This window comes from Barbatula barbatula (genome assembly GCF_947034865.1).
Source record: "Barbatula barbatula genome assembly, chromosome: 16".
NCBI classification, from domain to species: Eukaryota; Metazoa; Chordata; class Actinopteri; order Cypriniformes; family Nemacheilidae; genus Barbatula; species Barbatula barbatula.
In genome coordinates, this window is record NC_136779.1 from 10,880,787 (window position 1) to 10,897,752 (window position 16,966).

At 41.8% G+C, this 16,966-nt stretch overlaps 2 protein-coding genes across 4 annotated transcripts in view; one reads left to right on the forward strand and one right to left on the reverse strand.

Moving 5' to 3' along the window:
• Nucleotides 1-1,801: 1,801 nt before the first annotated feature.
• On the forward strand, nucleotides 1,802-4,850 carry nme2a (NME/NM23 nucleoside diphosphate kinase 2a). Of its 2 annotated transcripts, none has more exons than XM_079476654.1 (5): nucleotides 1,802-1,869; nucleotides 2,433-2,565; nucleotides 3,026-3,127; nucleotides 3,218-3,330; nucleotides 3,454-4,850. In XM_079476654.1, the coding sequence occupies exons 2-5, from the start codon at nucleotides 2,437-2,439 to the stop codon at nucleotides 3,569-3,571; spliced, it is 462 nt and encodes a 153-aa protein (XP_079332780.1). In that variant the 5' UTR covers nucleotides 1,802-1,869; nucleotides 2,433-2,436; the 3' UTR covers nucleotides 3,572-4,850. The 2 variants fall into 2 exon arrangements, with proteins under 2 accessions (XP_079332780.1, XP_079332779.1); XM_079476653.1 differs by having other exon boundaries at nucleotides 1,856-2,357; nucleotides 3,454-4,410.
• LOC306905768 (CASK interacting protein 2) overlaps nucleotides 3,778-16,966 on the reverse strand; it is a 53,723-nt gene continuing 40,534 nt past the window's right edge. For both annotated transcript variants that reach the window (XM_079476652.1, XM_079476651.1), the window contains exon 21: nucleotides 3,778-5,454. In XM_079476652.1, coding sequence (XP_079332778.1) covers nucleotides 5,358-5,454 — 97 coding nt within the window. In that variant the 3' untranslated portion in view covers nucleotides 3,778-5,357. The remainder of the gene's footprint in view (nucleotides 5,455-16,966) is intronic.

The following is a 16,966-nucleotide window of genomic DNA, read 5'->3' on the forward strand; positions in this document are numbered from 1 at the left end:
AAATGAAATAGATAGAGAAAAACAAAATTTTACATTAGTCCTTTTACTTAATATTATATTTCCTGTAGTTTATCCTCAGAGCTGTTTGGCCTCATGGCACAATGAATTTGCGCAGATTGACACATCTTCTGCCACATGATTAAATTGGTGGCCGACTGTGCCCAAAACATTATTCAGGAGGTTAGCTAAACAAGCGTCCTAACAAACAAAAGGGTTCAATGCCAGGGTTTGATGTTGTCGACAAATATACCCAAGATATGTATTAAATTCACAGATTCAGCAAGAGACTGGACTTCTATTAAAGGACAATGAGTCACAAAAATCACAGCTAAAGTGTGAAGCAGTCCTTGGCAGCTTCCTCTTTTAATCCTTAAATCCTGATAAAAATAGAGCATGCAATACCAAACATCGAGAGTACTGCTAAGGAGATTAGTTGAGGATTATTTACCCATTTAGTCAGATAAGTGTATATTCGGTTAGAAGTAAGGATGATGAAGTGGTCCTTTTATGGTCCTTCAGTTGTTATAGGCAAAGTATAAAAATCTACAAAATATAATCTTGTCATGTATGCTGAAATGGGACTATGTGGTGCACATATTTATGAACAGGTTAAAATGATTAGGCCTACTTAAAAAACGCCTCGAAATTCCCCATTATTGGATTTATTTAAAAAAAAATACATTTCTAAAAATATCCATGCCTTCATACAGCATAGGTTCCAAAGAGGCACAACAATCCAGATAAAGGTGGGTTCAAATCCAGGTTAGAGCACTTATTGCTCTTGTCAGGTCTTGAGTGCAACATAAACTCTCCAGAGCCTTGATGGGATTTCCCATAAACACTGAAGACACCGATCTTTCATTTAGGTGTAGCCAAGGTATTAACACCATTCCCAAAGCTATGGAGGTCATGAAATGCTGACTGGTGCCATGGAGGAATGCTCGTATTCAAATCTGTTTCTTCAATCTGATGATGACCTCCAAATTTAAGATCCAGAATTTCCAGTATGCCATAACCGTATCCACTAAAAGGGGGGAGTGATTGTAGGAACCCAAATGTGCAGGGGTGTCCACAGCAATATTAGTATTGGTGTCAGGGGTCTAGTGTGAATAGCTATGGCCCTGAGTAATACATTTATGGTCAATAATATGACCAGCCCAGCGTGTGTGCGTATAGGGACGGATTGAGGTTTTTATTTGTTTTTTCTTGTCATTTTTCACAGGGCCAACACTATACCTCGGTTGCCAAAGCTGCTTATGGGAATGACAGGTTGAGAATGCATAGAGGAATTATTGCTAAAACTCCAAAGAGTTTATTGGCAGCGAAGATGTATATCTGGCTAAACAGACAAAAACTTTGCTGTTGTACAGACAGTAGCTGGTATGGAAAAACTGCACCTTTTGGGTTTATTGTAGGAAAACTTCAAGCACTGGTTTAGTAGTCTGGACTACATACTTACCATCTTATTTATCTTTCTTTTTTTTCTTTGCGTGTATTTTTTTCTGTTACATTAAGTAATTTTTATTTGCAGTGAAATGCATTACACAAATGGAGATAATGGATATACAGTATGTAATATTAGTGACATATTTTGCTATTGCATCTTAAGATATGATATATTCACATAACCCATAAAATAATTACTAGTTTTAATAACATAATATGGCGCCATTTGTGCAAAATCTTTATCATATGCAACAATTAGAAATTGTCTTGATGTGTTACTGCAAGTGCATCCAAAGCATCATGGTTGCAAAAGCACTGCAACTCTCCGCCCCCACTAAACTCTTAATCCAGTTGGTCATGGATTAGTGAATACAACCACACGTGTGGAATAACCTTAAGACTCGTGGACATTCGTCAAATAATGTAAGAATATAATGTGGGCTATATGTAAATTCCTGCCATGTTTTATTTTAACTGCGTTATTTTATTTGCCTACTTAGAAATTAAAGTATTTCTTGTTTCAATACCAGGCAGTTAATATAATAAACAATAAGGCGTAGTTTTTAAACCATGAACGGAGCAGTATCACTTGTTATATGACTTTTTTATAGCCATATAGTCGTACATTTATTAGCACCCTATGTTTATCATCATATCGTTTTGTACGCTAAAAGTATTCGCGTAATACAGCGCGTTACGATGTAAAGATGATTAGATAAGGTAGGCTACTGCTGTAAATACATTGGATCCTTTGAGGTCAGATCATCGGTCACTGTTCATACAGAATGAAGGTTAAGCGCGGAGATTTTACTGTTACTGTCACTCGCAATGTAACTGGTGATGGGCTCAGGGGTTTCAGCACCCACAACACCTTCTGCACCTCAAGTCCATTTTGCCAAACGCGCAGCGGTGTAGGTCTTTCTAAAGTTCTTTCTGTGCAATAGTAAAGTGTTTGTTTCATATGTCTGTATTTTCTATGCTTTCAGCCTTATGTCGGCAAACGAGGAGCGCACTTTCATTGCGATTAAGCCAGATGGCGTGCAGAGGGGTCTTGTAGGAGAGATCATCAAGCGATTTGAACAGAAAGGGTTCAAGTTAGTTGCTTTGAAATTAATTCAGGTAAGCTCAAATAACACTTTGTATATTTGATCCATTTTATATTCAATAATGCTTGCTTATTTGTTTAATACAGGTGGGCAATATACATTGTCCCAATATAGAAATATAATTCTTCATGTCGTTTATAGCCTATGGTGATTATGCTTGTGCAACACTGATACAGTTTATATTTGTGTATAAAGTTTGTTAATAATAAATTTTATTTGTATGCATATTGGATGGCAGTTTTAATGCATTTTAAGCACGTTCTCTGGTCTTAGGGGTTAAAACCAATTATTTTAATTGTGGTCTCTTGTTGTTAAGGTGCACCTGCATCTGTATATTCGCTTGTGATCATCTAATTAATAAACCAGATATAATATGATCTGGTGACATTACACTAAAAAGTGATTGTGTGAATAAAAGAGCTTTTAATACAGCAGTCCGCATTTGGTTTGCATTTTGTTTGTGTTTAATACAGGCCAGTGATGATCTTCTTAGAGAGCACTATAGTGACCTGAAGGAACGGCCGTTCTTTCCTGGACTTGTCAGTTACATGTCCTCTGGCCCGGTGATTGCCATGGTAATCCTTTTTATATGACTTTTTATTGTTCCCGAAGTTTAATGTTTTATCTGTAGTGCTAATGCTTGTAATTTTGTAATGTATTCATAGGTGTGGGAGGGTTTTAATGTTATCAAAACCGGTAGAGTAATGCTTGGCGAGACTAATCCCATTGACTCCAAGCCTGGGACTATCCGGGGTGACTTTTGCGTACAGGTTTCTCGGTAAGACCATCATGTACAGAAACTGCAGTTATAGTAACACTATATATAAAGAATAATCCCTGTATCTATCACTATCATTTATCAACACTAGTTTGTCCTTATGCTCACTTGTTTTTACAACAGAAACATCATCCATGGCAGTGATTCTGTAGAAAGTGCCAACGCCGAGATCAACCTGTGGTTCAAAGCAGAAGAACTCTGTGACTACTCGAAATGTCAGCATAACTGGCTCTATGGCTGAAAATTTGTCTGCACATCTTCCTCCGTGTCATTTTCACTGTTTCTGTTGATTGTCTTTATATAGTCAAAACAAAAACTGATTTGTTACGTTGTGTGAATAACTTTAGAGTGAGAATGAACTCAATACATTTTGTTTCCTGTTAGTTCAAGGGTCAGTTTTTGGTCACCTTGTGAATATAATAAAAACAAAAACTAGTGAGCCACAATGACATGAGGATCGATCTGTTCTTTTATTAAAAGTGTTCAAATACTTTGAAGTTCAAATGAATTCATCATAAGAGACATAAGCGGATGGTACTCATACTTACTTAGCCCTGCAATGAACACAGCAATGCCAAAGTATTGCCATAATGAATGAACTCAGGGAAATTAAGTACACAGTGCTGTTTAAAAAGATATAGCACCAGTAAGTGCTTTTATAAAGTCCATCAAAATATCATTCCATATCATACAAAACCATTTCAGATGGTAACATTAAAAACATGCGAGAACATGATGCTCCGGCCTTCTTTCAGCCACCAGTTATTCCACATATTTTTCTTTTTAGAAATATTTGTCATCAAACAGTTGTAGGAAAGTCTTTCAGTCAAGAACTGGTCGTATTACCAGCATACAGTACATGCAGAATAAACAAGAACTGGTAAACAAAAAAAATGTGTACAATAAAGATACATACAGTGCATACACTATATAACTTTGGGAAAAGTGCACAGGTCACAGAAGTGAAAAGCCATTTAAGCTTTTTTTTTTCCATTTCTCATCCTGAGTGTCAGATCGTAGAAGTATAGTTTTGTGTATTTTAACCACATGTGCCCCGTAAATTATTAAAGCTAATAATACAGATCTCGGGTCCTTTGGTCATTTGTGCTTGAAAAATGTGTTGTTCATATGGTTCATATAAATCTATTTTGTCTGGTTTCAGTTGAGGTGAGCATTTACAAAAAGGGACTTTTCTTTGTCACTACACAAATCACATAAATTATAATTCTTATAAAAATACATTTACAATAGAAGCTATCTATCCGATATGCTTTATCTTCCAAAACGCAATGGTTATCAAAAAATACTATTGCCATAACATGTTAAGAAAAGATACCTTCCTAACATTAGTTAAATGTTATGCAATTTTCTAAACATTGTACAACGCACAGTTAAAACCTCAAACAGATGACTGTTCTGTACTGCTCCGTCCCCTTTTCAATGACATGGTTACAGTACTATTAGTCAAACATGTTTGGTCCATGAGGCTTGTGTCATTAAAACAAACGATAATCTGATCTGACAACGTTTTTTGGTTTCTCTTTTTCCATCTGTTAGGCTATATAAATAATTCCCTATATTGTGTTCAGTCTAAAGACAAGAAAATTCATAGAATGATACTGAATGTCTGAGCATTTCAAACACAGAATTTACTCAGCCTTTGCGCAGTATATCCATTGCTAGAGGCCAAAGTCTGAGCACAACAGGAAATGAAAGTGTCTCTGCTGGAAGAGCTTTAATAGTAAATGCTTATGATAAAACACATTCTGTCCAATAAGCCAAAGATACAGAAAGAAACAAAAATGTTTCAGTGTTTGCCCGGTCAACTAGAGATGGAAGGAGCATAAAGGAAACATGTTTTTTGCAATATTTCACCCTTTAAACTGGGTAATGCTACAAATGCTTTTTTACAAAAGTGCACTGTAAACAAATAAGTTGTGTAAAGTTTGATTGTCTCCAAACCAGGCATTGCATCTCAAGCATCAAGAGGAGTCCATGTGAAGGTCCCATGCAGTAGTTGAGTCAAGTCAATCCAACATGGCCTCCAGCTGATCGGCTAGATCGTCAAACATGTTTCCTATATCATCAAGAATATTCCCAGCTGACTTCACCGTGTTGATGCCACTGAGAGAAACAAGGATGAGAACAAAGTTTTAATAAGAATGCACAGTGAGAATACATCTATCTTAATAAGTCTTAAGACGTACGTGTTGATTTAGTCAAGATTCAATGCACCCACATGCAAATTTGGATTAACATATGCTTTGTAACAAGCTACATCTCTTCAAAATGCAAAATGATGCTCAATGGTAGACAGAATGAGCAGAAATGTTTTTGACAGTGGATTGGTTAGAAGGCCAGTCAAATAAAACTCTGCATTGTCGAGACACCATCTGTCTCCAGGCCTGCGATAAAGACATCAACAATTTGTCTTCATCTCAGTCAAACTACCAAACCGTCAGGAAATAAAAACACTTGTGGAGGGGGGGTCAGTTTATTGCGATAGATTTCCCAATGGACGAGTGGTCATTTAGTCATTATAGTGCCATTTGCAGATCCATCTCATCTTAATACAGAATGTGTGTGTGTAAACCCCACAAAATCATGTTTAAGCATGCCATTCCATACTTGTATGACTTTCTTTCTTTTGCAGAAACAAAACAAAAGAAGATAGTTTGAAGAATGTTGGTAACCAAACAACTTTGGACATTGTGTGTTATTTATTTATGCAGACTGTATTTTGTCTATATTTGTCGCATACTGTATATCAAACTTCATGACCATTTCGTGCATGTGGGTCTTTGTGTGTGTTATGTATGTAACACTAATGAGGATGGTAGGCCATCTGGCAGGCACGTTGTCAGATCAAGCTAAACACAGCCCTGTTGTTCACACCAGCATACCAACATAAGTTATCCTGAAGACGCCACCCTGTCTGCGGCAGAACAGATTAATTAGTCAGTTTATTGCCCTCCAGGAGATCCGCGTGACTTTTATTGCCTCCAAATGGCGAGGTCAGATGATCTCCGCACTTCGCACACACATGACCCCCCAAACACACCAAAGAATTCACGAGGATGACCATATAAGGGCTTCATTGACAACAACTAGCTGAAACTGTATTAAATGTATATGTTTATTGATTCAATGTTTTCAAATGCTATACATAAAACAGCCACGACGTTAACTGTATGTTCAATGAACCCTGTATGCCGGTAACGGTAATAATTGTACATCTATGCATTCCTGAGGCACAGAATCATAGTGTTTGGTACCTCTGTAACCACAAAAATGTGAATATATCGAATTTCGTTTAGAGATTACCACACGATGCAATGGTACGGAAGTACCAGCTATCAAAGAATGAATGCCCTTTTTCGCTACCCCCATTAGATTAGCCAGGAGGAGGGAGTCCGCGAAACAAAGAGAATTCTTCCCGCCTCGATCTCTTATATCCGATTGGGCCATCGTAAAAGAGAGGTATAGCCGATCTTGTCTATAAAATCAGATGCCTAACGTTAATCGTGGCATTCCGCCAAAAGAGAAACAACGCCAACTTCCGAGAACATCTCCGGAGACCTCCGACCAAACCTTTCTGCAAGAAGTTTTCGCTGCTTTCCTGTAACTTTCGTTTCATTGATAACTTCTTTTATTTGGTCATTTGAGTTTGACTAAGTTCTGTATAACCGCGAGCAAGAACGGACTTCCATCGCTTAGCAACCGCAACCTTGTTGGACGCAGCCTGGAGCCACACCCCACAGGCCCCGGAAAGGACTATTGAACACCGCAGAACATTTTACCCGAAGTACACACACACGCACGAAGCAGCACAAAGCAAGTATCTTCCTTTTACAATCAAACTGCATTTAAAGGTCGTCTAATTGCTCCCTTTCGGGATAATTTAAGCTGTTTGAGGTCTCTTGAAAGGAACGGAGTGAAACGTTGTGTCTCTCTCTTTTCTCTCTCTTTCCTGTTACTCTGACTAAATAATTGTGTCTTTGTGCCTTAATTGTTTTGTTTTATTATACGTATATGTCTGTGCATATTTACTCTGTGTGAAATCGTAGTGTTATAACCTTAGTTGTGTTTATTAAAATCCCCAAAAGTACATTTGAACTGAATCTGTTATTTGCACCACATGCTCGAAGTCAATGAAACTAAGATATTAACGTTACCTACGCTTTAGTGTATTACTATTTCAGTGATATAAACAGTACGAACCTAGGAAGTATTAATTTGTCCTGATCAGAAAATTAAGACTATTTTAGACGTTCGTAAGGCAGTAATCCCTTATTGAGAATTGAGTGAGAAGTTATGACTATAGTTTGCAGGACAAACGAAATAATCATATAACTTAAACAATTCTATAAGAGGTTACTTGTACCAAATTAAACATTTTTCCTTATCGGGAAAATTGATATTTAATATGAACGACCAGCAGATTATATTCATAAACCAATGAATATTCAATCCATTTGAGTTTGATTTTTCCCCAAGACCCATTGTCGCTACATATTAATGGTGGAGAATCCTTAGGCAAGTTTCAAACGTTTGTGTATGTGAGCAATATTCATATTCAGATGCATGTGTATTTTTGGGTATTGATAACACGCACGCGCGTTTTCGAATTGTGAGACCAATCGCGCAAAGCGAACTCACTAAAAAGCTCAGCTCAGGCATCTTGAACGAATACTGATACATATGTAAGCCTATATTAATGAAAGTATAGATTAATTTACACGTATGTTGCCATCGAATAATGTATTGATATGTAAGCCTATATTAATGAAAGTATAGATTAACTTACACGTATGTTGCCATCGAATAATGTATTGATATGTAAGCCTATATTAATGAAAGTATAGATTAACTTACACGTATGTTGCCATCGAATAATGTATTGATATGTAAGCCTATATTAATGAAAGTATAGATTAACTTACACGTATGTTGCCATCGAATAATGTATTGATATGTAAGCCTATATTAATGAAAGTATAGATTAACTTACACGTATGTTGCCATCGAATAATGTATTGATATGTAAGCCTATATTAATGAAAGTATAGATTAACTTACACGTATGTTGCCATCGAATAATGTATTGATATGTAAGCCTATATTAATGAAAGTATAGATTAACTTACACGTATGTTGCCATCGAATAATGTATTGATATGTAAGCCTATATTAATGAAAGTATAGATTAACTTACACGTATGTTGCAATATTAAATGTCCCGGGGATAACGAAATCTCTGAACAGCACATTTTTAATATTGTGTTACCCGCGTTGATTCAAACGAGTCGCTGTTGTTCACGTGGAAGATTGAAATTAAGCGAGTTTCCTTTATTTCAATAATAGGCCTAATAAGAGCCTAAGATTATATCGTTAAGATAAACGGTAAACTGTCGAATAACTAGACGATATTAATGAAAGTATTGACTAGAACTATGTTACGATATTAAATGTCCCGGGGATAACGAAATCTCTGAACAGCACATTCTTAATATTGTTTGACCCGCGTTGATTCAAACGAGTCTCTTTGTTCACGCGGAGGATTGGAATAAAGCGAGATTCCTTTATTTCAATAATAGGCCGGCCATATCGTTAAGATAAACCATAAACTCCTGGTTAAGCGGTGAATTTGCTACTCATTTGTGAAACCTAAAACATTTGACTAAAGCTGAAAAAACGGTCAGCTAGTTAATGTCTATGGGACCTCTTTTAAATGTGTTTGCTGTACAGACGAAAATTCCTGTACCCACCACATTTCGTTCCGTGCCAATACAGCACGAGGAGACCTGCCGAGGTCTGGAGAAGTAGTTGTGATTTGTGTATCATAATTTCTCAAATGCTGAATAAACGATCAGCTAGTTGATGCCCATTGAAGTTCTTTTAAATGTGTGATAGACAGAAGAAAATTCCTGTACCCACCACATTTCGTTCCGTGCCAATACAGCACGAAGAGACTCACGTGGTCTGAAAAGAATTGTGATTTTTGCAAAAAAATTGATTTTTGTTCCAAAATCACGAGAAGGTGTTGCAACGCCGCTTGCTAGACACCAGAGGGCGACTCTAAAATTAGACACGCCGCCATACCTTCCCCCGCGAACGCAACAGCGTCATCTCGGGGATAATTTCGGAGAGTGCCACTCCCCGCTATTAATTGTGCCTTAAACAAAATAAGTAGAGCAGGTAAATTGTTTACTGATTATAGTTTTGAACATTTTTATTTATACAATCGTACTAGCATATAGGCAATAACCAAGTCCCCTGTCTCGCTGATCGAACACACTTATTTGAGTATTGAAGTTTAAAAGGAAAAGTAATTTTCTCTAGTTTAGATTAAAATTAGGTTCAAGTTACAGACAGTCCACTTGGAAGGAAGTACGCCACCGTGTGGCCGTAACCTGCTAAATCAGCTTCCCGATTCTCTATCCTTTGACCTCTCTCAAAGCTGGGTGAAGTGCATTAAACTTTTTTTTTTTCTCTTTTTCAGACAATGCTATAAGCTATTGATGATCCCTAAAACTTATCGTTGATTGCTCTGATATATAATTTCTGACTTATTCTCCTTATTGTGTCCTTACAGACTTATTTAAATTTGGTTTCAAACGTGTTTTGAAATTAATTTGAATTATTCTATCGCTCGAGGATATCATTATTATTATTATTTTTTTTTTCTTTCACATTCCCCTGTCATGCTTATTCGAATTCAATTTAACTTGCGTTAAATTTAAGTTGAATTAAGTGGGCCTTTTTCAAAAGGAATTAATTAATAGGAACATTATTGGGACAATTTCATTTTTGTTAATTTTCTCTCATTTTTATTTTTATTAAATAATTCTCTCTCTCTCTCTCTCTTTCCCCCATTGAGGTTAGGTCCCCTGTGATAAGTACTAACAGTTATCACAGTTCCCTTTGGTGTGTCATTAGTTGATACAAACATTAATATTTTATCTTATTATTTTATTTTATTTTATTATTATTATTATTATTATTATTTTTTTTTTTTTTTTTTTATGTTGATTGTTTCGTTTTACCTACTCCCAATTGAGTTGTATATCTAATTTGTCACTTCCCTTATGCCTACAACCATAAATTACTCAATCCAGTAAGCCAGAAAGCCCTAATTGATTTTAGACTTTCACCTGTTTACCCTCTTTGTGTATTTATTGTAGGACTCACCAGGAAGGTGATAAAGTATAGATTATAGGCCAAACGTCAGGTATATCCGAAAGTTTTGACCAACCTTTCCTCCCTAAAGCCACACCCTCTGCTTAGGTCCCCTACCCCGACAGACAAACGTGCTGTAGGCCCTATCAGAGACTGTTACGACAGGTAGTAGGTTTAGCCCTCCTAATTTCTCCTTTTTCTAACACTCCCAGCCTTCACACTGATTTTTCATCTCGTGACAGACCTGATTAATTTTGTGTTTTGTTATAACTGTGCTCTTGCCAATCTTCACTTTTCGGACTGTCGTAATTTTGTTTCTTTCAGTTCACCAAGAGACCCCAAGGAGACCTAAGTAATTAAGGGACGACCAAGCAGCGGGTCACCACGTGACCCACAGGGCTACCGCCCGCCTGATTGTCTAAATTGTCTAATTTGTCTAACTGCCTAACTGTCTACATCAGTTAGCCAAAATTCCTATCAACGGCATAGCCCGTGCGATAGCTCGTTAGCCGTAGAACAAGCTTGCATTGGCCTCTTTGTGTGTGTGCTGTGTTTCTCTCGTCCACAGTGAGCCAGCATGTCCCGGTCATCCAGTCCCGCTGTCCCGTGGGATCGTCTAGCGATCTGGCTGGAAGCGATAACGGACACCGGTCGAGGGAACCTGGAGCAGCTGAGCCAGGAGCAACTGGACACCGAGCTAGACAAGCTGATGGCGCATGATCCAAAGCAGAGCTACACTCACAAAGACCTGGTCAAGATTCTCGGAAGCCTCGCCCACAACCTCATCGCTCAGGCACGTCTAAGCGAAAAGAGCTACACCGATCTGGAACGGGAAGCCGCAACGCTAAAGCTTCAAGCCAAGGAGGCCCGGAGAGATCAGACCCTCAATCAGCGCCGGCTAGATCCGCTACTTCTAGAGACCGAGAAAGAGGATGAAATGGACACAGAACAGGAAAAGGAAGTAGAAAGACTTCAAAAGACCCTGGAGGATCTCCGTCTGGACGCCGTCCACAGAGAAAAGACAGAGAAAGACGCCAGGAAAGACCTCAACGAAAAGCTTCGGCGTGGCGAATCCCTCCTGGAGAGAGCCAACACAGAACTGAAAGAAAGAGACGCTAAAACCAAAGCTTATGAAAAACACTTGCAGTCGGCACAAGCCGAGATCAATGAGCTTGTCCAGCAAAGACACGAGCTCCAAGATGAACTTGACACGGTGCACAGAGAACTGAGACAATCATATAAACTGCAACGTGATCGGCAGGGGGAAACACACAACACAGAGGTTCCCCTGACCAACTATTCTGCACCTTTTAGCCAAGAACCAAGAGCTACGAAGGGGGGTGACAACCCCCTGCTTAAGATGTCACCTACTAGTCTCCACGAATACCCGTCAGCAGCAGAGGAAGGGGAGCCCTTCCAGGAAGCCAGAGTCAACAGCCACGTAGCCTCAAAAGGCCTTGACAAGCTGGCCAGAAACATTCCTACTTTCAGCCCTGACCCTGCAGGAGGACACGACGTCCACGCATACTTAAAAGACATAGACTTTCACCTGCAAACTGTCGCTAACGCGAACAACTGGGACAGATTGTACCTACTCAGGATCACGTCTAATCGTGAAGTACGCAGCTTCCTAGATCGCCAACCAGAAACTGTCAGAGCGGACTACAGGCAGCTACGACAAGCTCTAATTCGTGAGTACTCTGACCTTGAGTCAGACCAGGGTCTCATCGCGGCCGTGGACCTCAGGCAAGGTCGACTTGAAACACCACAGAACTTTTATAACCGACTGCGACGTGCTTACTTTGGAGCACGTAATGAACCAGGCATGGAGGAAGACATCAATTTCAGAACTCTGTTCCTACGAAACCTTCACTCCACTATAAGTCACCACCTGGGAGTGTTGGCGTGCCCGCGCAGCATGGATACCCAGCAGTTGAGAGATTTAGCTCACAAAGCTTACCTCAAACAGAAAACCATTTCTGAAAAGACTGTAAAACACCCGACCATTTGCCCTGTCTCTGAGCATCGTCCAGAGCTAGCTCTAGAGGGCGCCCAACAGAACCACAGTTACAGGCCCGCCAACGGAGAGTCTAAACCACTCCCAGCCAGCAGAGGACAGCGTGGTCGTGGTGGGGGCCGTCCGAGGCACCAGAACGATCGCTCTGAAAGATCCTGGGACCAGCCTCGCCCCTTCTACAACCAAAAGGGGGTGAGCGCCTGGGAAGCCAGCCAGCAACCCAGAAGGATCCGAACCGAATCTCCAAGATCACCAAGCCCAGAAAGCCGGCGAAGGGGCCACTCACGACGTGATACCGGTAAGCTCAGACCTGAGCCCGTATCTAACAAAGAAACTGCAGCCGCCTCTGAAGCTGCGGAGCTCCTCAAGGCACTGAAAGAGTTTCTCCAAAAGAACCCTCGCAAGGAAGACAAGAAGGATGAACCGGACACAGCATGACTGAACCTGATACCTGAAACCAACCTTCCCAACTCTCCTGAAACTGCACCAAGCACCCTGAACACTGTTTTACAACCACAGACTATTGAACTACCTGTTGCATCCCCACACGTCAGCAGCACGCACTCACTACAGCTGACGGCAACAGCTCCTGACCAAGGCAGCATCATTCGTCACCCCAAGGTACCAGAAAGTGCTGTTTTGGTTATCTGCACTCACAATGAGCCACCCGAGACATATCCCGACGGCTTACCGATCAACGCACAGGCCCCAACACCAAGACTCTTGGGAAACCTGATCGAGAAGGGAATGGCTCGAAAACTCTATCTAACCATCACCGTGGAAAGGGAACTGAAGCTCGAAGCCCTCGTTGACACCGGCTCCGACCTCACGTTGATATCTGCCCAACTGTTTGACAAACTCAAATTTGAAGCACAGAGACAGAATCGCACCCTTAACCTTCACACTTGTGAGCTAAACGTGCAGTCGTATAGCCAAGACGACATCCAGCTCAAACACGTAGCTTCCATTTACCTGACAATTGGACCTATGAGCCTCATTCACCCCATCTATGTTTCCCCTATGAACACTTATCCATTCCTCATCGGCAAAGACCTGCTGGACCGTTTTGAACCCTTACTGGATTTAAAACAGCTGAAATTTTGGGCTCAAGTGCGCGAACCTCTTCCCTTCCAGACGCATACGTCGTCTGAGCAAGACTGTCAAGTCACAGAGGTCACAGAAATTCCCACAGAGCCAGACTGCCAGGTCACAAAGGTCACGGGAACTCCTGCAGCACACTGTGAGAACACAGCCTCAGCCCCAAAGCCAGGTTCAAGTTCGCTACTCTGCACATTTCAGCTCACCAAAGACAATGATAACTTCTGCCCCAAGGTCATGAACGACCTACAGCTGAATGATATCACCACAACGAACATTATTCTAGCACTATGGGCCGATAACTCAGCCATTAGTCTCTCACTGTTCAATGCACTCAGTGAAAATGCATCCCACCCTCCTTATGCCAGCAAGCGCACCCGTTTCCCTTTGAACTCGCACCCCTCCTCTATGGTATCTGCCCGAGGAATCTGTGCGCTGCACCTGACATGGAATCAACGGTGCCTTACCCATTATTTTCTGGTCCTGCCGGACCCGCCCCACGATCTGTACATTGGAGCAGACATTTTAATTCGCCTCAAGGCTCATGTGGACATGTTGAATGAAGTGGTATGGGCCCCGCTGACTTTACAGCCACACGTTTCCATCAGTCATGACAACCTCATGTCGGGACAGACCATCCCGGAAGTTTGCACACTTGTCAACGAACAGGGAACAGTGATACCAGCATACACCAAAGGGGTCGCTGTCCGGCTCAACATAAGATGTGGTCAAACCTTAAACCACACGCTGGGTTTCTTCCAACCCTCACCTGAATGTGTGGAATTCGGACTCACACTTGAAGCCACACCCCTCACTGAAGTATCATCTCGTGTAGTCTACATCCTGTTCAACAACTGCACTGCAACGGACATCAATATTCCCAAGGCCTTCCGGCTGGGATGGCTAGTGAGCCATGATTTTCATGACTTTGAACTGGTATTACCCATCATTGGGCCCATTCCACCCGCACTGATACCCGAAGGAAGTACAGATAACACACTGTTCACTATACCCTTCAAATTCATCGCCATCACATCTGTCATGTCTGTAACCAAAACCCAGGTGTGCAGGTCGGAGCTGACCGAAGACAGTCATCTCGCCATATACACAGTCTCTCATCATCCTGTCAGTGAGACTGATGCACCTGCAACACCTCTCAATACCAACCTGTCTGATGATACACAGACAGAGGAACCGTACCCAGGTTTCGAGTCTCAAGTGCGGCAAATTCTACAAGAAGCTAACGCACTCCAGAGTGAGACAGACCGCCAAAGACTCAGACAAGTCCTTTATAAGTTCAAAGAATCCTTTGCCAAAGACTCTTTAGACTGCGGTCTCACCAACCTCCACACGGTGCGCATTCCAACGCCCCCGGATGCGCCTCCCACGTTCGTCAAGCAGTACAAGATTCCTATCGCCTCACACGAACCAGTGCAGGAGATCATCGAATCTATGCTTGAGAAAGGTGTCATTCGGCCATGCAACAGCACCTACTCCGCCCCCATCTGGCCAGTCCTCAAACCTAACGGCAAGTGGCGTCCTACCATCGATTACCGAAAACTGAACAAGCAGGTGCCACTGTCAAGATGGCCAATGACCCAGCTAGAACAAGAAATACCACGAATCAGGGGAGCCACAATCTTCTCTACACTTGATGTGGCCTCTGGATTCTGGACCATTCCGGTGCATCCAGAAGACCAACACAAACTAGCATTCACATTCGGCAACCGGCAATTCACCTTCAACAGGTGTCCATTCGGCTATGCCAACTCACCAGCTGAGTTCAACATCTTCCTGAACAAAGCCTGCCCAGACGCCAGAGTAAGAGGCAACCTTATCTATGTCAACGACGTTCTCATGAAGAGCACAACGGTGGCCGACCACCTGAAAGAGATAGACTATGTTTTGAACCAACTATCCGCCGCAGGCGCCAAGATCGCCCTCCACAAAGGACAGTGGTGCCGGACCAAGGTCAACTACGTGGGCCTGCTCATCGGATCCCAAGGCATTGAACCACAGTCAAACCGTATTCATGCCATTCAAAACATAAAGCCTCCCACTAACGTCTCTGAGCTGCGCAGCTTTCTAGGGGTCAGCTGTGGCCTAATGGTTAGAGCGTTGGTCTTGTGATCAGAAGGTTGCCGGTTCTAATCTCAGTGCCAGCAGGTCATGACTGAAGGGCCCTTGAGCAAGACACCTTACCCCTGATTGCTCTGCAGTAATGTGCCACTGTATAAAAACTACCTGTAAGTCGCTTTGGATAAAAGCGTCTGCCAAATGAATAAATGTAAATGTAAATGTATGTAATTACTCCCGACAGTTCATAGAAAATTACTCAGACATTGCTAGACCACTAACAGCCTTGCTGAAGAAAGACTGCCCTTTCATCTGGTCAGACGCTCAGGAACACGCCATGACGGCGCTAAAAAGACATTTATGCACAGCTCCATGCCTTGCTTACCCCGATCCACAACAGGAATTCTACCTGGAAGCCGGGTATTCCGACCAATGTCTCAGCGCTGGCCTATATCAACGACACGACCAGGACAAGAAGGTGGTGGCCTATGCCAGTAAGACACTTCTCCCTCCAGAGTGCAAGTTCTCAGACTGTAAAAAAGCTCTGTTCTGCACAGTGTGGGCCATTCAGCGATTCTCCAACTACATCGGGGCACAAAAAGTTATCATAGAGACTCGCCACCAGCCCGTAATGTTCCTCAACAGCCAACGCATCAGAGATGGCGTGGTCACTAATTCTCGGATAGCCACGTGGTTAATGGCTCTCCAGGGGCGCAACGTTGAGGCAAGATATGCACAGAATCACAAGTCTGCGCTGGGCGATGGCCTGGCGGCATGCCAAAACTGCTCTGATAACATGCCTGCTGCTGCTGCTGATGTACAAGAACCCCAACAACAACAACTCACCTGTCACAGATACTTTGAACCGAATGCGTGCCAAGGCATGCCCACGGCCTACGTCGATGGATGCTCCTACAACCACGACGGCATACTAAAAGCAGGTGCAGGTGTTCTGTGGGTAAACAACCAGCCGTGCCCACCACAACACTTCAAGTTGGGACCCCAGTCATCGCAATATGCAGAGATAGCAGCCATTCTCATAGCCCTACAGATCGCATCAGCCCATGACATCAGAGAACTGCTCATCTGCTCAGACTCTAACTATGCCAGACTCAGTTTCGTGTGCCACCTTCAAAGCTGGAAACAGAATGGTTTCAAGACCGCTAACAACAAGCCAGTCAAACACCAACACCTGTTCCAGGAATGTGACAACATCACAGAGACACACGACCTCATCGTGTACTGGAAGAAAGTGAAAGGACACTC

Excerpts from the sequence above, each read along its gene's own strand:
- nme2a (XM_079476653.1), top strand. The coding sequence starts at position 2,287 with ATGGGCTCAGGGGTTTCAGCACCCACAACACCTTCTGCACCTCAAGTC. Across the intron at positions 3,128-3,217 it reads CTGGCCCGGTGATTGCCATG|GTGTGGGAGGGTTTTAATGT; the intron begins GTAATCCTTTTT and ends ATGTATTCATAG. Across the intron at positions 3,331-3,453 it reads TTTTGCGTACAGGTTTCTCG|AAACATCATCCATGGCAGTG; the intron begins GTAAGACCATCA and ends TTTTTACAACAG.